The sequence below is a fragment of the Eumetopias jubatus genome, unplaced genomic scaffold (genome assembly GCF_037043125.1).
Source record: "Eumetopias jubatus isolate StellerSeaLion01/CBP00866 unplaced genomic scaffold, mEumJub1_p1.0 scaffold_4, whole genome shotgun sequence".
In the NCBI taxonomy this organism is placed as follows: Eukaryota; Metazoa; Chordata; class Mammalia; order Carnivora; family Otariidae; genus Eumetopias; species Eumetopias jubatus.
In genome coordinates, this window is record NW_028274810.1 from 89,327,081 (window position 1) to 89,348,829 (window position 21,749).

Sequence of the window (21,749 nt, forward strand, 5' to 3'; positions counted from 1 at the left end):
AACATACAGGGGTTGCCTGAGTTCCCACCCAGAGGATAGGGCCCATGGGACTGGAGCTCCCGCGGGGTCCCTCCCAGAGGCTGGATCCTTCTGTGCCCCTCCCAGGTCTGAGCGTCAACCTGAACAAGGAGGCTAGGACCACGTGTCACTGCCAAGGCTGGTGCCCCATTGCTGTCCCCACCCTCCATTCCAGAAAGTGAGACAGGAACTCTCAGTGGGAGCAGGAATGGCCTCGGGTGCTGTGGCTGGAGGGTCATATAGCCCTGAGACCCTAGCCTCCACACTCAGCCCCTGGGCTGCTCAAGCCCATTGTCCTTTCCCGCTCTCAGGAGGAAGCGGCATAAAGAAGACACATTTTGGCCTGTAAGTCTGAGAAGAACAGTCAGCGGAATTAACGGAGCGGGGAGAGGGACAGAGGGAGGGAGGAGAGAGAAGCAGGGAGAAAGGAGGTGTTGGGAGAAAGCACCAGGCCAGACAGCGCTCCCCTTGGCCACCAGGTGAAGCCCATCAGCCAAACACAATTCAGCTGCTGCCTGAAAAAGTGGCGTGGAAGTTCAGGGTATTGGGTACGTGAATTTAAACAACTGTCCTTAATGTTCATGCATCCAGGGAAGGCAATAAAAGGGAGAAGAAGAGAAAGAAAGGAGAAAAAGGAAATATGGAGGGTATTTGCCATGATGAGCCAGGTACTGTAGCAGGCAATTTATACATTTTAACCTCATTTGAATCTCGCAACCACTCTGCAGGATAGGTATTCATTCATTCATTCATTCATTCTTCAACAAGCATATATCAAGGGGCTGGTCGTATGCTGGGCACAGCTCTCGGGGCTAGGGGTACAGTGGACAAGACAGGCAGGCGAGCTTCCTGTTGTTTCAGAACTTACCTCCAACTCACCAGTAAAGAAACGAAATTAGCCCAGAGAGGAGGCCAGGGTCCTTCCATTAGTGAGCGCCCGGGGCCAGAGGTTGAGATTTAAGCAGAGGTTTGTGTAATTCCAAGTCTCACCTCTGCTCAGCCTCACAACCTGCAGGGTCGGCTGTGTGCACTTTAAGGCACATCCAGATCTCCCCGAGGCGATGCCCCAGTGAGGAGAGAGGGCGTCCCTGGGGTGAATGGGAATCCCACACACAGAGGGAGGGTAGGCTCTCAGCATTTCTAGTGCTGCCGAGTTATCACTGGAGTTCCCGTCTAGCAGGTGTCTGCGGGGAGCCAGGCACTTTGCTCAGGCTTCACATTCCCTAATCGAATCTTCTCAATCTCACTGCAAGGCCAGCATCGTTGAGCCCACTGTACAGATAACAGAGGCGGAATGGTGACATGACTTACCCAAGGTCCTACAGCTAGTAAGTGGTGGCCCCTCCACCAGGCCGCCTTGAATGGGGTTACAGGACCAGTTTTAAGTGTCTCTCTCCTGCTGGTTTGGAAGCCCACACCACCCTGCTGTATGTACAAATTCACACTCACATCTCACAGAGAATGTATACATGTGGGTCTTGGAAAGCCCTTCTGAGGTTGGCTCCATACGAGATGGAAGAGGGACACCAAATGTTCTCCCCCAAAAGATGCTTTTAACACTGCCACCAGGGAGGAAGGGGGAGAAGCAGGAAAGTTTAGAAAGGGGGTTTCAAATATGGCAAGAGACTAAGATTTTAGCCGAAGAGCTCACTTACATTCTCCCTCTCCCCCTCCCCCCCCCTTTCTCTTTCTTGAGAATAGGCCCTGAGATGCTAGGAAGAGTGACAGGCCTGGTGTTGCTGGCCCCCCTGAGGCCCCAGGAGGAGGTGAGGGAGGGGAGCTGTGCTCTCTGGACCAGAGCTTGCACCCCCTTTCCTCAAACCTGCTCAACCCCTGAGACCTGACTCAGGTGTACCTTCCTGATCACTGCCCACCCCCCCCCCACGGTAACTGCCCGTCTCCCCACCTAAATTAAAACTTCCTCCACACCATGGGTGTTATTCCCTTCTGCCTGCAAAGGGTGCATGTGAATGAACGTGGGGGGAAGAACTGAGGTACAGGAGGGGCTGTGGCAAAGGCTGGGAAGACGGAGCAGCCACACAGGAACCCCGAGAAATGCCGCCAGTGAAGGAAGAGGTAGCCCCCCCTCTCCTGCCCGGGCCACGCCCCATACATATACAGGGCCTGGCAGGAGAAGCAAGCTGCTTCCATTTTCGCCAGTGATATGGGACAAGCACCAAACACTTGTTTTAGGTCACATTCCTTCCACTGTCTTCACAAAGAGTGTCCAGCCTCACAGTTCCACGGTTCACAGGGGGATCGGATCAGAGACGCTGGGTGTCTGCCCCAAGGTGCCAGTCAGAACCCCAGCAGCAGGGAGAACCACCCCGTATCTGCTTTCCCTCCAACCAGGCCTGAGCTGTCACCTTTCTACTTCAGTTGGCGGTGGGGGCGTGGGGTCTAGAATTGGGCAGAAGGGCTCAGGCTGAGGGAAGGAGCAGAGGGAAGGAGCCGGGTGTGGAGGCTGGGGTGGGGGTGGGGACGGCTCCACCTGTTGCTGCCGCCTGAGCCTGAGCGAGGCTGGCCTGACAGGACAGCCCCTCCTCTCTGCCCCCGCTTCCCCATAGTTCCCATCCATTGTCATCAACTGTCTCAGTGCTGCTATATTTAAGGCCCATGCAAGCTCCAGGATCACATTCTTCTCCCAGTCCCTGCTGAGCCCAGGGCAAGAAGCAGCCAAGGTCCCTCTCATCCTCTAGGATCTTCTCCCCAGAGACGCCTAAGTGGGTACAGCTGCTTCTGTGAGTCACCTACAGGGATCAGGGGTGGGGAGGGACACCTTCAGAAAGTGAGACCCTCAGCTTTCCATTAGGAAGTGGGGTGCGTGTGTGTGTTTGTGTGTGTGTGTGTGTGTGTGTGTGTGTGTGTGTGTGTGTGTGTTGGGAAAGGAGCCTGGGGCATTTGGAAACAGAAAGTACACACGTGCTTAGGTAGCACCCCGAGTGACAATGGGAGGGCACTCTGGCAACCCTTGCCCCCCTCACTGTTCTGTGTGGCCCTCGGTCATCTGTGCCGAGCCCTCTGGGATATGAAAGCTGCTTGAGAGATGGTCAGGGACACCCGCAAAGTGGAAGGGCCCGGAGTGAACTGGCAGGCCCGGCAGAGCGAGAGCAGTGCTGGCTGAGCCTACTTGGCCCACCGGGCAGCCAGGGAAACGGAGAAAGCCCTCAAGGCCTGAAGCTCAGGGCCAGGAGGGCATGCATCCAGCCCGGGCTCACTGGCAGGAAACCGAGGCCCGGAGAGGGAAGGGGAGGCCTCAGCGGCTCCGTGGCAGGGTCAGAATTCTGGACTCAGAAGCTGGTGGAGCACGGCCGGCCCCTGGGACCCAGCTTTCTGCCATCAGGCTCTGCCAGTCACCCAGCCGCTGTGCCCTTCTCTTTCCCTCCTGAGGAAGGGGCGAGGCCTCCTGGCCCCTGGTCTCTGGGGGTGCCCGTCAGAGGGCCTGGTGGGAAAGCAGACCGGGACTTGGGAGAAAAGGGGAGGCCATGCCATGGGACCCATGGCCCAGGCCTTGTACCCCCCGGGAGAGGGCAGGGGGGCAGGTCCCCCTGCGGCCCACACCCCGCTGACCCCTCCCCACCGGGCACATGTGGCGCTGTGCTCCCATGGCTGCTTAATCCTGAGCCTCAGTCAGTGCTTTAAAAAGACTTGATGGCTCATCTGCTAAAGCTGGGGGGGTCTGGTTGCAGGAGGCCCAAGAGGTCAGGGATGGGTGCCAGTCACCCCCCCGCCCCCACCACGGTGCTAATCAGGAACAGAGCATCCGGGGAAGGAAGCCAGCAGCTGACGCCAGGAACGTTCCTCAGCTGCTGGGGCCAGGGCCACAGTGTCCCAGGAGAGATGGGGGGAGGGGGCCTCCCCACCTAGGTTGGTACCCAGAGCTCTCTTCTAGGGCTCTGAGGAAGGAGGCACAGAATGAGCATGGGCCAGTCATTCTCTGGGTGCAAGCAGACCCTGTTCCTTAGAAGGAGCCTGATGGGAAGCCCAAAGGGTAACTTTCCCGTTACATTCGGCTCAGGTCATCTGGAGGAGGCCAAGGAGGTTTGGGGGCAGCCTTTGGTCCTGACTAACACTGCAGTAATCCAGATCACTGAAAGGGAACACACTTTCAGGAGCTAGAAGGGGTAAATGCCCACTGAGATTGCCCCTCAGTAGCCTGAGCCCCCTGACACCCCAGAACAGGCCCACCAGGCCAGGGTGCTCTGATGAGGTCAGCGGGCCCATCTGCCATGGTATGGACTTAGAGAAGCGGTCCTTCAGGTGCCATGTGCACACCCAGCTCAGAAGACGACACACATACATTCCACCATTGCCAGGAGGACCTTCAGGGAGGCTGGGGCCAGGGACGACCTCAGGTCTAAGCCCGGCAAGGACCCTCCTGGGTCAGAGACCTGCCCCCCCAGAACACCCACCTGAAGGAAGTGTGGAAACCACTCCAGGGATTCCACCAAGCATCCTGAAGCCTCAGCATCAGAGGGGCCCTCAGAGACCAGTGGTGACACCAAGGCCCAGATCAGGGAAAGAACTTCATGCGAGAACCCAAACCAGCTCGATCCTGGGCCTCCCACTCTCCCCGCCTCTCCATATCCAGGGATTCACTCCCCAAACCCTGAGGCTCCTCCACACCAGCTGAATCCAACCCTGACTGGGCACCACCTGTGGCCCAGACCTGAGCCTCGGGAATACAAAAGGGGATCACTCCGTTGTGATCCCCTTATGAGAAGAAAGGCCCACTGTGTGCCCAGCCATAGCCAAGGCCTGGCCTTGAGTAGACATGTGTCATAGACATCAAGAGAGCTCAGAGTGGGGGACCACTCATGGTCCCACCCCCCAACCAGCTGGGTGACCTCGGGCAAGCACGTTCCCTCCTCATCTGTAAAATAGGATGATAATGGGCTGGCACACAGTAAACACTCACTGTTGTTACTTTTAATTCACTTATAGTCTTGTTGGAGAGGGAAGATGTCCAAATACGAAATAATTACATAGGAGGAGGTGTTTTCTGAATCAGAGCTAGACTTCGGAGTGCAGACAGAAAAGCATAAAAAGGATTAAAGGAGGGAAAATTCTAGGTGGCTGGTAGTTTTTCGGCCGGGTTACTTAGAAAAATCATGCTGATGTCTAACACTTCCATGGCACTTCCTATGCTCCAAGCACTCTTCCAACCTTGACAACCACCCCAGAAAGCCAGCTGGACCCATTTTACAGATGAAGAAACTAAAGTCACAGAGTCTCGCCCAAGGGCACACCCTTATAAGCTGGAATGAGAAGCGGGACCACGCCCAGAGTCTCTGCGCCCGACCATTGCGCTAACTGAGGCAGTCTCGGCTTGGGCTGTGGAGCCTGAGTGGGGCTAAGCAGGCCGGAAGGAGGGAAAGGTTTCCCCCAGAGTAGCAACCAGTGCAGGCAAAGGCTCAGAGGTAGGGCTGGGTGGGCATGCACAGGAGGAGTGAGGACATCTGTCCATTTGAGTCATAAAGCTGCCCTCGGACACCACAGTATTGGATCGCTCATCACCTGAGAAGCAAAGGCCCAGAGAAGGGAGGGCGTTGCCCATGTCACGGGCAAGGTGAGGGCAGAGCTGCTCCCGATGCGGGGCTGCGCTCACACAGCTGCAGGGTGCAAGGAGTGGTGCGTTAGCCAGGCTCAGAGTGTGAAGCCTGCCTCTGTCCCGTCGGTCGGGTCCCTGCCATCCCCGGCCTCCGTGCTCCTGTCTGCCCCCTGGAGAGAGAACCCGCACCCCACAAACCTCCCAGGGATGCCGGGAGGACCACATGGGGAAGGGATGGCCAGACGCCTGGTAGAATGACCATGCACCTCGGCTTGGCAGGTTGTTGCTCTCGCAGCCATGACTCTGCCCCACAGCCCTGGAAATGTGGGGGAGCCCCGGCCCCCCCAGGCCGTGGAGGTCCACCGGTTGGAACACCGCCAGGAGGAGGAGCACAAGGAGGAGCGGCAGCACAGCCTGCACATGGGGTCCTCAGTGCGGAGGCGGACCTTCCGCAGCAGGTGGGATCATCAGGGACCCCACCCCGGCCACTGCCCTACCCTCTAGGGGTCTCCAGTCTGAGGGGGGGAGGCATAGCCTGCTTTCTGGACAAGCCAGTCTGAGGTAAGAAGTACAGCACTGTCCTCTGGAGACCCTTCTTTCTGGAGAACCCGGCCTGAGGGGGGAGGCACAGCCCTGCTTTGTGGAGATCCCATTCTGACGGGGGAGGCACAGCCCTGCCCCTAGTGTCCTAAGGTAGGTAGTTGCTGCCTTAAGCTCAGGGACACTGGGGCCAGATCCCCAGGCAATCCTGCAGGAGCCATTAACTCCCTTTTCCCGGGACAGCGAGGAAGAGTATCAGTTCAGCGCCGCAGACTATGCCCTCGCAGCAGCCCTGGCCCTGACGGCCTCCTCCGAGAAGTCTTGGTAAGTCAGGTGATCTTTCCAGAGAACAATGGGCTGAGAAAGGGCCATCCTGTCCAGTCCCTTGCCTCTACTAGGCTCCCACACTGGACTTACAGAATCTGCCCAAAGTTACACATCTAGCACAAGGGCCTAGACCACTCTCTGGATGGGTCCCCAGGCAGTAGTGAGGGACCATCCCCAAGAGAGAGGGTGGGGGTCCACCCTTCACTGAGGGGCTTCGCGGGACAGCAGGGGGAACCCGCTTCCTGGGTTAGAAGGCCTGGGTCCTGGCCAGTTTGAAGCAAGTCCCTACACTGTAAAATAGGGGGACTGTTCCTGCCCACTTGGTCATCATGAAGACAAGACGGACAAAGACTTTGTGAAAGGGCCTTGGGAACTATATCCATAGTACTTATTATGCACCTACTGTAAGCAGCCCCATTCAGGTATTTTGGAGGCAAGAGAGGATTAAAAGCTGCTCTGGCCCTCAAGAACCTTAAAGTGCAGCCAGCAATGCACGTGGTGGGGGCAGGCGGCCCTGGCCGGGGCGCCCCCCAACCCCCTCTGCCGCGCAGGGAGTCCCAGCTGAGGCGCCAGACCTCCGCCGTGGAGCTGGAGGAGCGGGGGCAGAAGCGAGTGGGCTTCGGCAACGACTTCGAGAGGACTGAGATCGCCTTCCTGCGGACCCAGTGGCTACTGCGCCAGAAACGCGACCAGAAGGCGCTGAGGCGGCGGGTGAGGGCGTTTGGGGACCTGCCACCCGTCACGGGCCGCCCACCTCAGCTGCCATCTCCTCAAGAGGCAGCCGGACATCCGGGCCAGAGTCCAGGCCCTGGGCTGGGACGGGGTCCGCCTGCTGGCGTCCCCGCCCTCCTGCTGTGTGACCTTGGGCAAGCAGCTTACCCTTCCTGAGCCTCGGTTTTCTCACCTGTAAAACAGATGTGTGTGGCGTACCGACTCTCGGGGCTGAGGTGGGGATTAGACCAGATGGGGCTTGTGAAGTGACCTTCCCAGAAGAGCCTCAGGAAACCCTATCCCTGACAAACGTCAGCGGTCTGAAGCCGCCCTCCGGGCCCCCCTCCCCGGGGCAGGAGGGCATAGCTAACACTCACGTGGGCTTTCTCAGTGCCCATGATTCTTCACGTACTAACTCATTTAATCCTCACCGCAGGAAGGTGGGGGAATAGAATTATCATCCCCATTTTACAGATAAGGAAACTGAGGGCTTGCCGATGGTCTCACAGGTAGGAAGTGGCAGAATCTGGCCTTGACCCCCGAGCCAGTTGCTCCAAAGCCCATGTGCTGCCCTCTGTGCCACCTTGCCCCTCACTTAGGGGAAGCGGGAGGGGGCTCCAGCCCATGGGGGTCTGACTCCAGAGCCTGAGGGTTGGGGGGACGCTGACAGCAAAGATGGGGAGATGTGATTCCCCTGGCTCATGGGAGTCACAGATCCCCTCCCACCTGCAGATGGAGGAGAAGGTTCAGGAGGCCAAGGAGCTGAGGGAGCTGTGTTCCGGCCGGGGGCCCTGGTTCTGGATCCCACTGCGCTCCCACGCCGTGTGGGAGCACACCACAGTCCTGCTGACGTGTACTGTCCAGGCCTCACCTCCACCCCAGGTCACCTGGTAAGCCGCTGGGGCAGGAGAGGAGGGGTCCCCACCCTGCCTCCAGGCTCTGAGCCTCCAGGGTTAAATGAGTGTGAGTTCTTTATGGCCCAGCCCCTCCCTTCTAGGAGCCTGCTTCCTCCCCCAGAAGTTCTTGCTGCCTTAGAAAAGCGGCAACCGCACAGACTCTGAGCTCTGCCCACCCCCAGAGAGCAGCAGCTGCTGCGAGGCTCGGGCGGAGTTATTCTTAGCCTCCTCCCTGCCAGCCTGGGGCAGGAAGACGGGGCCACTGGGGAGCCAGCACTTGTAAAAATCCGATTCTGGGGGCAGAAGGCAGCTGCTCTGAGCTGGGCGTTGGAAGATGATGGTGGGAGGCAGGGCAGAGGGCTGAGGAGAAGGACCGGAGGCGGGGAGGGCGGGAGGCCCCCAGTGAGGAACTCAGACCTGGAGTGGGAGCCCTGTGTCCAGACCTAGCTCTCTCTACTAACGCACACCTCAGCCTCTGGCCCTGCTTCCGGTTTCCCATTCCGTAAAACGGGTTGAAGGCCTCCTGCCCAGCCTGCATGTGGTGAGGATTTAATGCCCCAACTGCGTGGAAGCCTCAGAGCTTGAAAGGTGCCGGGAAAGTAGAAGACACCATTCCTGGGAGCATAACCATAGCAGAAGTCTAGGCCTTGCTGGCCGAGGGGAAAGGAAGGGAGGGGAGGGGAGGTGGCAGGGGTCTCCTGTATGGGCTGGAGGTGGGGGCGGGCATGGCAGCCACCGGGCTCTGAGTCCTACCAGAGGGAGGCCTGTCGTTCATGCAGCTGAGCCGCTGTTTACGGAGCTCCCTCTGGGTCTTAGACCCGGGGTCAGACAGGCTGGGGGGACAAGGAAAGGATTTCAACAAATAGTTACCAGGAGTGTAGTCTGCCCCAGGCCCAGACTCAGGCACTGAGGCATACACAATCTCCCCTCAGAGAGCTCTCAGCCCAGAAGAGAGATGTCAACATACAGAGAAGTATATTCATGGGTGCAATTTGAAATACAAGAGTAAAGATGAAGACAGTGAGGTGGCTGCCTTCCCCCAGGAGGATCCAGGAAGGTTCTCAGAGCAGGCGACACATAAGCCAGATCTTGAGGGTGAACAAGGCCATGGTCTAGTAGGGGAGACAGGATAAGCACACAAGTGACCGAGATCACAAAGGAAAAAGCAACATCTTATCCTTGAACTCACTTTTCCTGACCCCAGTTTCTTCTCATTTGAGCCGTGGGGCCACCCATGGCTCAGAGAGGTAGTGTGACTTGTCTAAGGTCACACAGCCAGTTTGAATCCGAATGCAAACTTGGGTCTCTTGCCTCCCAGCCATAGGTGTTCCTACCGGGCTAGAAAGTGGGAAAGTGATCGTTGGGGTTGTCGTTCTTCCTTGAGGCACATGGAACGCCTCAGAAGTCAGAGACAGAGAAAGCACTTAGGCCAGGAGCAATCAGAAGAGGCATGGAGGGAGCTGGCAACAGGGCTGGTCATTGCCAGATGACATTCATTCACAAAAGTGTGCCAGGACCTGGAATTCATGCTGGGCGCTGGATTCCTGTGGGCACCGAGGCAGTCCCTGCCTGCAAGCGGCTGCTCAGGTAGGAGGACTGCTCCTGCCTGCTGCCCTGGTCTGAGGGGGGGGTCAGTACCTCAGCTGTCCTGCCTGGCGGCCAAGCCCTGCCCTGCCCTGCCCCGCCCTGGCACGGAGGCCCACAGCTAGGGCATTCCGGGGAGCCTCTCAGGGAAGACGCTCCTATCCACCCTGCCAGCAATATTATCACAACAGGGAGCTGAGCATGGCAAATGGTAGAACAAGGCCAGGCCCACCTCCAGCAGGTGTGACACAGGTGGCCCCCCGTGCTCCTGGTTTTGGGGATCCAGTTTTCCGCCATCAGTCGCTTTGGGCAGGGCCGCGCACTGTCCTGGGGTTGGCCTCCAGGGCTCTGTCCAGGTCCTGGCAGGCACCCTCCCCCAGGTCAAGAGGAAGATCCCGGCGCACCCAGGCTTGTCAGGTGAGTACATTCATTCAGCAATTATTGAGCACTTCCTGAATGCAGGGGGCAACAACAGGACAAGCTCGGCGAGGCCCAATCTGGCCACGTTTATGCTGCGGAAGTGGGCCCTGGCCATGATTCTATCTGATACCGGAATCAGTCTCCCAGGCACAGCAGTCTTAAAAAGTAAAATCCGGTATGGAAACAGTGAAGGAAAAACATTTAGATAAATCATAAAAATCTCACTCTTTTATGAGGGCCTCTCTGAGCCAGGCTCTGGGCTGGGCGCCTCGCTTCTGTTGTCTGACTTAATGTTGTTTTATGACTGGCTGTCACGTAGGGTCACCTGCACAGCCTGTGTTTTCGAGGGGCTGCCGTTGAGGCAGGGGACCAGGCCCAGAGAGGGGGCAAGATGAACTCTGAGGTCTCTGCCTGTCCAGGGCCTTGCCCAGAGCTGCTGCTTTCTTCTTGGAAAGTTGGAAGCTGGCCAGGCTGAGGTGTCTGGAATGTTCCTGATAGGTGGGGGTGGGGGGACCTGACTTTGGCCCCGAGGCCTAGGAGAGGTAGAAAGATTGGGTGCCAAGATTAGGCACCACCCTCCCCGAAGGAGACTTAGTTGGGCTTCTTTCAAAAGAGGGTGCAGTCTGGGGGGGATGGGGGGGTGGTGCCTGGGGTGTGGGTGTGGCACTGTTTGGTTGCCATGGACATAAACAGGGTGTGGGGGGAGCCGAGTCCCAGGAAGGAGATGCACTGAGCCTGGGGCGCCCTCTCTCGGCTGTGGCCTCCTCTTCGACCTCAAACACCTGGGGCTGACTGTCCATGCCAACAGCCTCATGGACACAAGAGATCCAGAGAGGGGGACTGACTTGCCCAAGGTCACACAGCAAGGTGCATCAAGAACCCAGGCCTCCCAGGCTTCACAGACTTTCACTCGCCAGCCGTAACTCCTTAGGCCTCCAAACCCCGGCAAGGGGCTGTAGACAGAGCCCCACCCCCAGAAATTCTGACTCCAAAATAATCTGGGACGCAGCCAGTGTATGGAGATTTTCTTAATGGCTTTAATAAGACAGAAGCTTATTTTTCTTCCGTCTGCATGCCTGAGGTAGACAGGGTGGGGCAGCTTCGGTGACTCTGCTCACAGACTCCTCAGGGACTCAGGCCTACTCCCCTCACTGCTGGAGGGCACAGCCCCGGGGTTCCTGGTGCGAGACGGCAGCTGTCTGGGCCACGTTCTTGCCATAGCATGGAGGGAACCATGACATAAAAGGGGGCAAAGGGTCATCAACAGCAGCCACATGGCACTTGTACTTACACTCTGTTGACAAGTCTTAGTCACATGGCCACACCTAGTAGAAAGAGAGGGCAGGAAACCGGTTACACACGGGGTGGCTCAGTAATGAGTCCTGCTCCTTTAGAATAAGAGGGAGGGGCACCTGGGCTTAGGCGGTTAAGCGTCAGACTCTTGATCTCAGCTCAGGTCTTGATCTCAGGGTCGTGAGTTCAAGCCCTGCGTTGGGCTCCACACCCAACGTGGAGCCAACTTAAAAAAAAAAAAAGAAAAGAAAAAGAATAAGAGCGAATGGCTATTGGAGACCAATGAACAGCTTCTGATACAAATTTCCAGTCTTCTGTTCAAAATCCCGGCATGGAGACTTTGAAAGCTTTCTCCAGGGACTCTAATGAGAGCCAAGATAAAGAACTGCCCTCCTGAGAGGTTGACAAGGGAGTAAGAATGGGGTACTTTCCGTGGCAACCCCCTCAGAGAGGAGGGCCCTGGGGGCAGCTACCCCTCATTACAGTCTCCATCTTCCCTGCCCCCACCAACAGCCGGGAAGGAGAATGAACCTTTGAGCACCGACAGTGTTTGGGCCACCAGAGGAAAGCTTTGCATATCTTATCCCGTTTGACTGTCAAAGCAACCTTATGAGGTCAGTGCTCTCACTACTCCCATTTCACAGATGAGGACAACTGAGGTTCAGAACAGTGAAAGTGCTGCCTTGTGTCACATAGGCAAGTGAACAGCACAAAGCTGAGGTTGGAATCCAGGTCTGAGCGCCTCCGGGTCCTTCCCCCTCAGAGCCACACTGCCTGCCACAGATACACTGTGTCCCCACAGGTACAAAAATGACATGCGAATCGATCCCCGCCTCTTTCCCGCCGGAAAGTACCGAATCACCAACAACTATGGGCTGCTGACGCTGGAGATTAGGAGGTGAGACTGTGGCCCCTAGGGAGACCCATGACCCCCGGGCTCCAACACCCCCGAAGCCAGAGCAGGATTTCAAATCCTTATTAACTGAGTCGGCCTTATCTTCAGAAGAACCTGGGGTGCTTATTAAAACACTGATTCATGAGATGGGCCCTCCGCTTGCCTCCAGAGAGTCAGATTAAGTGGATCTTATTCTAAAATGGGGCCTGGAAATCGGTATTTAACAGACACTCCCATGTCATTCCAATGCCTTGGAATACACGAGAGGAAATTTGGAGTCAGAGGCCAGATGGATGGACTAGAAATGCTGGGAGTGCTCCTTGCAGGGGAGAGAAAAACACATGTACACGTGCGCACGCGCACACACACACACACACACACACACACACACACACACACACGGGCATGAGTGCAAGGGGAGGTGGTTGGAGGGGAGAGAGTTAGATGGGCCCGTCAGGAGATGGTGAGTCTTAAGCATGGTTTGAAGGGAGAAGGAGTGGGGCTCCTGGGTGGCTCAAGCAGTTGAGCATCTGACTCTCGATATGGGCTCAGGTCTTGATCTCAGGGTCGTGAGTTCAAGCCCCACATTGGGTGTGGAACCTGCTTAAGAAAAAAAAAATGAAGGGAGAAGCAGCATGCGTGGAGGGCGGGCACCAGAGGATCTGAGCACAATCCCCCCCAGAACACACCTTACAGCTCACATGAGCCGCCACGTGCTGAATTCCTGCCAGTGCCAAGCCCTGTGTGAGGAGTGACACACACATGATTGATGATGCCCACCACCATTCTTGCAGGGAAGCCTTGTCCATGGTACAGAAGAGGAAACCCAGGCTCCAAAAGATGAAGGGTCTTGCACGGCTTGTGCAGGGCAGGGCCTGGGTTTGAGGCTGTGCTCTCCACCTGGGTTCTTTCCAGTATGGCAATCCCTCCATCTCAACCAACTTGGGCTTCAGAGACACAAACATGGGCAGGACATTGATCCTACCCTCCAGAAGCAAAGTGGGGAGACATGGACATAAGTATCTGACCACACAATGCCACAAAGGGTGGTGCGCGTGGGCTGGACAGTCAGGGAAGGCATGCAGGGTCAAGGTTGCTTGGAGGGGCAGGTGGGACTGGTGCTTGAAGCAAGAGGGATTCCTACCCTGAGCAGCCAGGGTAAGAGCAGGGATACCAAGGAGCCTGTCTGCTTGCTGATGGGGCCAGATGTGCCACATCCCTCCAACAACTCTCGTGGTCCCCAGCATGGCCCTGGAATGGAGCCAGCCCAGGCCCTGGGAATGAGACAGGGTTGTCCTGACTAGTGATGAGACCCAGGGCTGAGATTGAGAACACCTGGGCATCTGGCCCAGTTCGGGCACAGACTGGCAGTGGTGCTCCCCTCCTGCTCCAGGATTCTGATTTGGAGGTGTTGACAGGGCAGGAGGCTATGCCTGTGAGAGAGCTTGTCACCTTGAAGCTGGGTTGAATTCTGGGTGCTGTGTGACTCTGGGCAAATCGCTTAACCTGTCTGATCCTACCGAGTCAGTACTAACGATCATATTTTCACAGTACTTTCACCTGAGTTGGGTCAGGCTGGTGTTATGTCCCTAGTTCAGAGAAGGACATTGAGGCACAGCAAAGGGCAGTGGCCGGCCCAAAGGCACACAGCTTTTTCAGAGGTGGGGCCTGAACTAAAGCCTAAAGTCTCCCCACCCACCGAAGCCTTCATGGGAATGCCTGCCTCTGCGTGCCCCCCCACCCGACACGTGGGGACTGGAGTTTCCCACGGAGCCCAGCAGTCTCGGGGGGGCACTTCCTCTCTCCTTTTCAGATGCACCATTGAGGACGCAGCCACCTACACGGTGATGGTGAAGAATGCCTATGGCCAGGCCTCCTCCTTCGCCAAAGTCCTTGTCCGAAGTAAGTGCTCCCATTCCCACCAGCCAGCCCGCAGCACGCCCAGGGTGAGCCGATGAGGACATGCGTCTGGCTCAGACGTGAGGGAGGCCCCTTGATGCAGGGGTCTTTGGCCTGGGATCGGGTGACCAAGACAGCCAGAGAGACGCACTTCCCTGGGGCCTGCGGAGCAAGGGAGAGTCGCCTCCCTCAGACGCCACAACCTATACAACTATCTCCAAAGAGCGTGCTCATCTCGTTGGGTTGGGCTTGGGGTCTGGATCCAGCTCAGGGCCCCCGGGACAGTGGCCTGGACCTGTCAGCCCTGCTGAGGGGTCCTCAGGGGGAAAGGCTGAGCCCTACCAACTCCCCTCTGGGCCTCACTGCCCCATTTGGGTTCTGGTGTTTATTTGCCGTTGGTGCAATTCCCAACTGGTGTGATTCCCAACCCTGGAGTTTCCCCCAGGGGCATCTGAGATGACAGCATAAGGCAGGGGAGACACTCGGGAGTCAGCCAGACCCATGTCCACATGCTGGCTCTGCCTCTGACCGGCTGTGGGTGCCTGGGCCACCTCACTTCACTTCTCTGAGCCTCCTCATCTGTAAAGGGGGACTCCTCCCACCTCGCTCAGGTGCTCCGGTTGATTAAATGAGATGGTAGAGGTAAAGCTTGGCGTGTAGTAGACTTAGGGAAGCCATAGCTCTCTGTCCCCCCGCACCATGACCAGGGTGGAGCCTAGCCAGGAGGCCATACCTCTGGGCCCAGGAGAATGCTGCCTCGTCCTCAGGGCCCCTGAGAGAGTGGTTGCATATGCGCGCACGCGCACACACACACGCGCGCGCGCGCACATACGCGCACACACATACTCACACACACTCCCTGGTCAACAGACAGGCTGGCATCCAGCCCGCTCCCTGCCTCTCATCAGACCTTGTTAAACTGTCCTTCACACTCCTCTCCACCCCCCTGCCCTGTTCCCCAAATAGCTCTTGGGAGGCAGCTGTCCCCTCTGCCAGTCCGGCTCCCTGTGTGGAATTTGAGCTGTCCTTATAGGCTGTGCCTAGATTCAAGCCCAAGGTCAAGCATCAGGGACCTGCCTCCCTCTGTCCACCCACCCTTCCCATCCCTTCTTCCAGACCCCCATCCCTCTCTCCACCAAGGCCAGCAACTCTGGGATCCGCTCAGCTTCTTGGCCCCCAGACTCCAGCCAGACTCCCACTGAGAGCATCCACTCACGGTCATTACCATCCCTCCCCTGCTCTCACCTCCATAGCAGCTGATAGAAGGCCCTGGGTTGGGAGGCAGGGGGTCTGGGTTCTAATCCTGAGTCTTTCACTGACTTTGTGTGACTCTGGGCAGCCTCCCAGCCCCCTCCGGGCCTCACTCAGGAGGGGCCTTACCAGGGACCAGTCACATCATAGCTTCAGGCTGCTGGGGTATTAGCTGGGTGATTATACCCCAGTTTCTTCATCTGTATGAGAGGATGATAACGGCACCAACAGACAGGGTACTGTGAGGATTATATGTGAGTTAATATGCGGCACGTGGTATGTCCCGTGTGAACGAGAGCTGTTATTATGCTCTGGTGGTCTGTGTCAACATCACCCTGGATGTCACCCTTAAGCCCCCATCTTAATCTCAGTGCTGCCCTTCTCCTGCTGGCTATCCCTGACCCCACCAGAAGTCCCATTCCAACCAGACTTGGCATCTATGAAGACTATGTGATCCTGGCAGTGGGTCTGGGCAGAGGATAGAAACCACCATTTATTGAGCACCAACTGTGTGCCAGGCTCTGTCCAAGGGCTTAGTTCATGTGAACTCAATTATTCAGAACCCCATCATCAGGAGCAAGGAGCCACTGTCCCCATGTTACCGAGAAAGGAAGAGAGGCCCAGGGGGTGAAGGAAATTCCAGCAGCCAGAGGGGGACCCACCAACAGACCAGGACTCAAACCCACAGCCAAGCCGCCACCTCTAATCTATTAGGGATGTGAGATCTGAACCTTCTCAAACTCCATTTGCCTTGGGCTTTCAGCTTACATGGGGAAGGATGCTGGCTTCGATTCGGAGATCTTTAAAAGTAAGGAGGCTCAGGGAGGGACAGTCTTCGGGGAGGAGGGTGTCTGGGTCCCTCGTTCTACCTTCCATAGCCCCCTTTAGAATATCATCCATCCATTGCCCACAAAGGCATGTCATTGCCTGTGAGCTGTTCATACTTGCAGACTGACTTGTGGGGGTCCCCTGGCACCCCAGAGCTGCCCCCAGCTGCCAAGCTAGCCAGGGGCCAAAACTGAGTGAGAAAGGCAAAACCAACAGACAAAGGACATGGCCTTTGGTAGCTGCTATTCTGGCTCATCTGATCCCACTTAGATAAATCTTGGCCCCACCTCCACCCCCCCCCCAGGACCGGGCCCCTACTTCCTGGTTAAGACCACCCCTGGGGAACTATGAATCCTGACTCAGAGGAGTGGGGATGTCCCAGGCTAGGCTGGTGGCCTCCAAAGACTGCTGCCCTAACTTCTCCTCCCTCCCCGAGGACTGTTGTTTGGCCCCAACGTGGAATTCACATCGGTGCTGAAGCCAGTCTTTGCCCGAGAGAAGGAGCCCTTCTCTCTGTCCTGCTTATTCTCAGAAGACGTGTTAGATGCTGAGCAGAACATCCAGTGGCGCCAAGATGGTGAGGCCCCTCTGTCCTGGTCCCCAGTCTTCAGGGGCAGAGATGGAAGCCAGAGAGGGACCAGAGCATTGGCTCCACCCCAGCCCTGGGTCCCTGGGTCAATGGAGAAAGAAACTCGGCTATGCCCCTCCCCAGGTATAAGCTGAGTAATGAGTGCCGAAGAAAACAGGAGCCCAGCCAGGTTCATTCAGACCAGGTCACCCTACAAAGGTCACCAAGCACCTGTGGGGGCCAGGCCCTGTGCTGGGTGCCAGGGCAGGGGTAGGCAGATGTGCATGAACACAAGGGGCTCTTCATCTGGGATGCGGGAGGAAGCCAAGGCACAGTCGCAGCCACTGCCCATTGACAGTCAGGGAGGAGACGGATGCCTGAACCTCCTTCCCCACCTGTGACCAGGCCTGCGGCCGAAGGACAAGGAGCACGGCGGCCAGCAAGCACCCCTAGGGAGGCCACACCTGCTGGGGGCGGGGGGCAGGGCAGAAGACTGGGGAAGCCACAAGGAGAGACAGTTGCCATAAGGCTGAGATGTCTTCCCAAACCTGTAGATCTTCCAGAATGGAGGTCCTGACAGGAGGGAGGGACACAGAGCGGGTTGGCCCCACAGTGTGGCCTCAGGGCAGGAGCCACTCCCTGAGCCCCAGAGCCCGTTCATTGAGTCCCCATCCCTCTCACTAAGGTCACACTGCTGAGTCCCCACTCTCCTCACCGGCCCCCACCCCCCTCAATGAGCCCTTTACCCTCCTCACGGACACCTCAACTCCCTCAGCGAGCCCCCAGCCCCTTTCCTGAGCCTCCATGCCGTCAGCAAGCCCCCACTCCCTTCATTGGCTCACAATCCCCATCCATGGAGCCCCCAACACCCACAGTGAGCCCCCAGCCCCCACGCAGAGACACTGACCCTCACAAAGGGGCCCACCTCTCTTTTTCCCACTTTCTCACAGCACCTCCAACTCCTCACTGGGCCACTGACCACTTCCTTAGATGCTCATTCATTCCCATGTTGAGCCACCAACCCCTTCCCTGGACCTTGCCCCACTCCCCAAGACTTCAGCAGAGGAGAGTTCAGGGCCACCCCCCCCAACTCCCCAGCTGAGCCTAAGGCTATAGCCACACCACCCACACCAGCCACGCCTCTGCCTAAACCCCCAGACCATCTAAAGGTTCCCAGGTGAGGCCAGAGCTCACACTGGACCCCACCGCTCTTCAGGAAGACTACTGAGACCCTCAGGACGCCGGCAGATCCTCTACGCAGACCGCCAGGCATCCCTGAAGGTGTCCTGCGCCTACAAGGAGGATGAGGGGCTCTACACTATCCAGGTGCCTTCCCCCTTTGGGCTCCAGGAGCAGAGCACCTATGTGTTCGTGAGAGGTGAGTAGGGGGTTGGAGGGTAGGAGGTGTAGCTGGAGCCCGGCAACCAGATTGGCTGTCGGACCTTTTGCAAGTTTCCCCGCCCTCTTGGGGGCCTCAATTTCCCTGTTATACATAAGGGTGTTGAGTGAAGAGTCTCTAAGAATCCCTGTGGTATCCTATGACCCTCCAGTAGGACACCGCTTGAGTTTCAGACTTAGTAGGAGCTGGGGAGGGAGGGCTGAGAGTGGGCTGGGATGATTCTAGTACCTGGTGAGTTCTGCCTCTTGGTCTCTGAACTGATCTGGGTTCACATCCTAGCTTTGCCACTTTACTAGCTGGTGACTTTGGGCAAGTCACTTTTTCTCTGAGACTCAGTTTTCCCATCCACTAAATGGAGGCATGCTACAGGGCTCAGAGATTAATTACACTGATCATTCAGGGGCGTAGAGTAGAATGGGCCCCTAATGATTGATACTCTCACAGCCCCCCGCCCCCCCGCAGATGCTATGGTTAAAAGGGACGAGGCTATTGTTCAGGTCCTGGTCCTCAAGATCACGACTGAGCCCTGGAGGGTTGGGAGGGAGTGCGAGGGGTCAGTGGCCAAATGGACCCCAACTGGAAGAAACTTCCCCTCCCCCCCCTCCCTTCCTCAACCCCCACCCTGGGTCTCAGATGCAGCAGCCGAGAAGCCAGGGGCCCCAGGCTCCCCTCTGAATGTCCAATGCCTGAATGTGAACAGAGACTGCCTCATCCTGACCTGGACCCCACCCAGCGACACCCGGGGCAACCCCATCACTGGCTACTCCATCGAGCGGTGAGTCAGCCTCTCGAGTGGCAGAGCCCCCAGGGGAGAGCTCTGCCTGGTTGTGAGAATGAGAGTGGGGGGCCATAGGAAAGAGGGAGCCCCATGCCTAGCCTCAGACTGGGCATGAGGTAGACCAGGTCATATAATTTAGGGGCAAGAGAAAGGTATGCATGCCTCCAAATCTGTCACCTCCGATACCTGGAATTCCACCCCTGGAGTCAGCCCTCTGGACCCTGGGAGGGGCAAATATTAAGTGCTTGAAAGTGAGCACTAGTGGATATGTCCCTGAGTGACAGACAGAGACAGGATAACACTGACCGGAGGTACGGGGTGGGTGGGGGCCGGGACATCCCACCTCTTGCACAAGCTGCCAGCTCTCAGGCCCTAGCATGAGGTGACACCTGATCCTGCCCCTGAAGGGGCTCACAGCAGGTCCTGGAGCTGCACGCCTAACCTCACCGAGTCCAGGGCAGCAGGGGACTCTTTAGTAACCCATTCTACAGGTGAGGGAACTGAGATACATGGGGTGATGACTTTGCCCAGAGTCACATTGCTCTTCAGTGGTATAGCCAGGAGTCAGACCCCATGTGCCCACTGCCCCATCGAGCGGGCAGCGCGGGCCGGCGTACCGCCTGAGGACAGTGGTACCCGGATGGCCCAGAGAGCCCCAACTCCGAGGGAGTGGACAGCCCTGGGGCGAAATCCGAACTCTACCATTCACGAGCTTTTGAGTGGAGAACAGGACCCGACCCTAACTGGCAGCCTGGGGTGGAGGACTGGACTTGGTAGGGGCTCAGACCCAGAAGGTGTGCGTCGGGGGCAGGGGCCGAAGCTGGGGCCTCTCTCCCGCAGGTGCCAGGGCGAGTCTGGGCAGTGGGTGCCCTGCCATGAGGCCCCCAGCGGGATCTGTCGGTGCCCTATCCAAGGCCTCCTCGAAGGCCAGAGCTATCGGTTCCGGGTGCGAGCCGTCAGCAGGGCAGGCAGGAGCCTCCCCTCCAAGGCGTCAGAACTGGTTGTCATGGGCGACCCTGATGAAGCCCGGAAAAAGACAGGTGGGTCCAGAGGCCCTGAGGAACATTCTAGAGCATCAATCAAGGCCCACTGAGGACCGCCTCATGCAGGACACAGGTGGCACAGCCCCCATTCCAAGCCCTTTCCCAAGGGGGATAGGGGGAGATGCGGCACAGCCCTCGGGAACTGCTAGTCGGATGAGGGAGACAGAGTCTCAGGAGCCCCTAGACTGTTGCAGGAAGCACAGTGCTATCCTTAGGAGCCCCTAGCCTGAGGGGGAAGGTACAACTAGTCTGACAGAAGAAACAAATCTGTCCACAGGAGATGCTAATCCGAGGGAGAACCACAACACCTTCTTCAGATGCCCTTAATCTGAAGGAGGAAAACAGCCCTGCCTCAGGAGCCCCGAGCCTGGGGGCACATGGGGGGCACCGCCCTTTCAGCCTTGAGGGGTCAGCCTGACGTGGGTTTGCCTCCCAGCTCCACCTTGCCCTAGGTGTCCGACCCCAGGCACATCACTTCTCCTCCGTCCCTATTTGTCCCAAGAAGACAGAGCCTCTCCCGGGGTCTAGAACAGCAGTGTTCCTTCCACTTTGGACCCCGGAGAATATGGGGGCTCAGAGAACACCTGCCTGAGGCCACACAGTGCGGGGCCCAAAGGCCAGGGCTGGGAAGAGGGTGAGGAACCAGTACCCAGAGTGGGCAGGTCCTGCCCTGCCCCCTCCTGACCCAGCCGCCCCCCACACACACATCCTGCACCCCCTACTTCTCCCCTAACATGCTCCATTCTCCACCCTAGAGATCTCCTTTGATCTGGGAAACAAGATCACAGTCAGCACAGATGATTTTGAAGGTACGTGTGAACCTCCTGACACTTTGCCTCCAGATTCCAGCCTCCTTTATGTCTCTGGAAACTTGGGGACACAAAGTGGCAGAGAGGCAGAAGGTGTCTGTGTGCGGGGTATGGGGAGATGAGGGCGGGTGAGGTCCATTTGGAGGCCAGGGTTCTCAGGTGACTGCCGCCTGTCTTACCGCGCCCCTTGTGGAGGAGGGAGCATGCTGGGGAAGGTTCTGGAGAAGACCTGGCTTCTGGCCTTGACTCTGCCTGGCTTTGCTGGGTGACTGGAGCAAGTCCCTGCCCCTCTCTGGGCCCATTTCCCCTTTATGAAATGAGGGGTCTCTGAGGGCTCACCCATCTCTGCTCTTCAATGACTGATTCCAGACTTTGTGACCATCCCCTCGCCCCCCACCAACGTCCACGCCAGCGAGATCCGTGATGCCTATGTGGTTCTGAGCTGGGAGGAGCCAAGGCCTCGGGGCAAAGCCCCCCTGACATACACCCTGGAGAAGGTACAGAGACCCCGAGGGCCCCAGCCCCAGGCTAGGCTGAAAAGCAGACATGTGGGCACACAGGACGCGTGGGGGGCACGGGGGCAAGGGGCAGCACCAAGAGAGACAGAGACGAGAGAGAGAGAGAGAGAGAGAGAGAGAGAGAGAAAGGGAGAGAGACACATGGCAGGCAGCGTCCCTGGGGAGGCCTTCAGAGACTAGAAGAGAATCCGTGCCTGGAAGGGCTGAGAATAGCCCTCCACAGGGGGCAGACCTTTTGAGGTGACCTCAGCCCCGTGAGGCCAGTGCCTGGTGGCAGCTCCTGGGCTATTCATGAAAATGCACAAAATTAAGACACACAGACAACAGTGACAACAGTGTGATCCACCATTTCCTGGGTGGCATGGGGTCACGCATCGGGTCCAGCACCTCTTCCTGGCCACGGCCACGTTGGGAGGGTACC

General features: G+C 57.6%; 1 protein-coding gene across 1 annotated transcript in view; it reads left to right on the forward strand.

Moving 5' to 3' along the window:
- The first annotated feature begins 5,866 nt into the window (after positions 1 to 5,866).
- MYOM3 (myomesin 3) overlaps positions 5,867 to 21,749 on the forward strand; it is a 42,374-nt gene continuing 26,491 nt past the window's right edge. The window contains exons 1-13 of the mRNA XM_028113848.2: positions 5,867 to 6,027; positions 6,353 to 6,433; positions 6,988 to 7,147; positions 7,880 to 8,037; positions 12,143 to 12,238; positions 14,049 to 14,137; positions 16,149 to 16,193; positions 16,650 to 16,790; positions 17,998 to 18,159; positions 18,814 to 18,955; positions 19,799 to 19,998; positions 20,757 to 20,810; positions 21,180 to 21,307. Of these exons, the coding sequence (XP_027969649.1) occupies positions 5,867 to 6,027; positions 6,353 to 6,433; positions 6,988 to 7,147; positions 7,880 to 8,037; positions 12,143 to 12,238; positions 14,049 to 14,137; positions 16,149 to 16,193; positions 16,650 to 16,790; positions 17,998 to 18,159; positions 18,814 to 18,955; positions 19,799 to 19,998; positions 20,757 to 20,810; positions 21,180 to 21,307 (1,617 nt within the window). The remainder of the gene's footprint in view (positions 6,028 to 6,352; positions 6,434 to 6,987; positions 7,148 to 7,879; positions 8,038 to 12,142; positions 12,239 to 14,048; positions 14,138 to 16,148; positions 16,194 to 16,649; positions 16,791 to 17,997; positions 18,160 to 18,813; positions 18,956 to 19,798; positions 19,999 to 20,756; positions 20,811 to 21,179; positions 21,308 to 21,749) is intronic.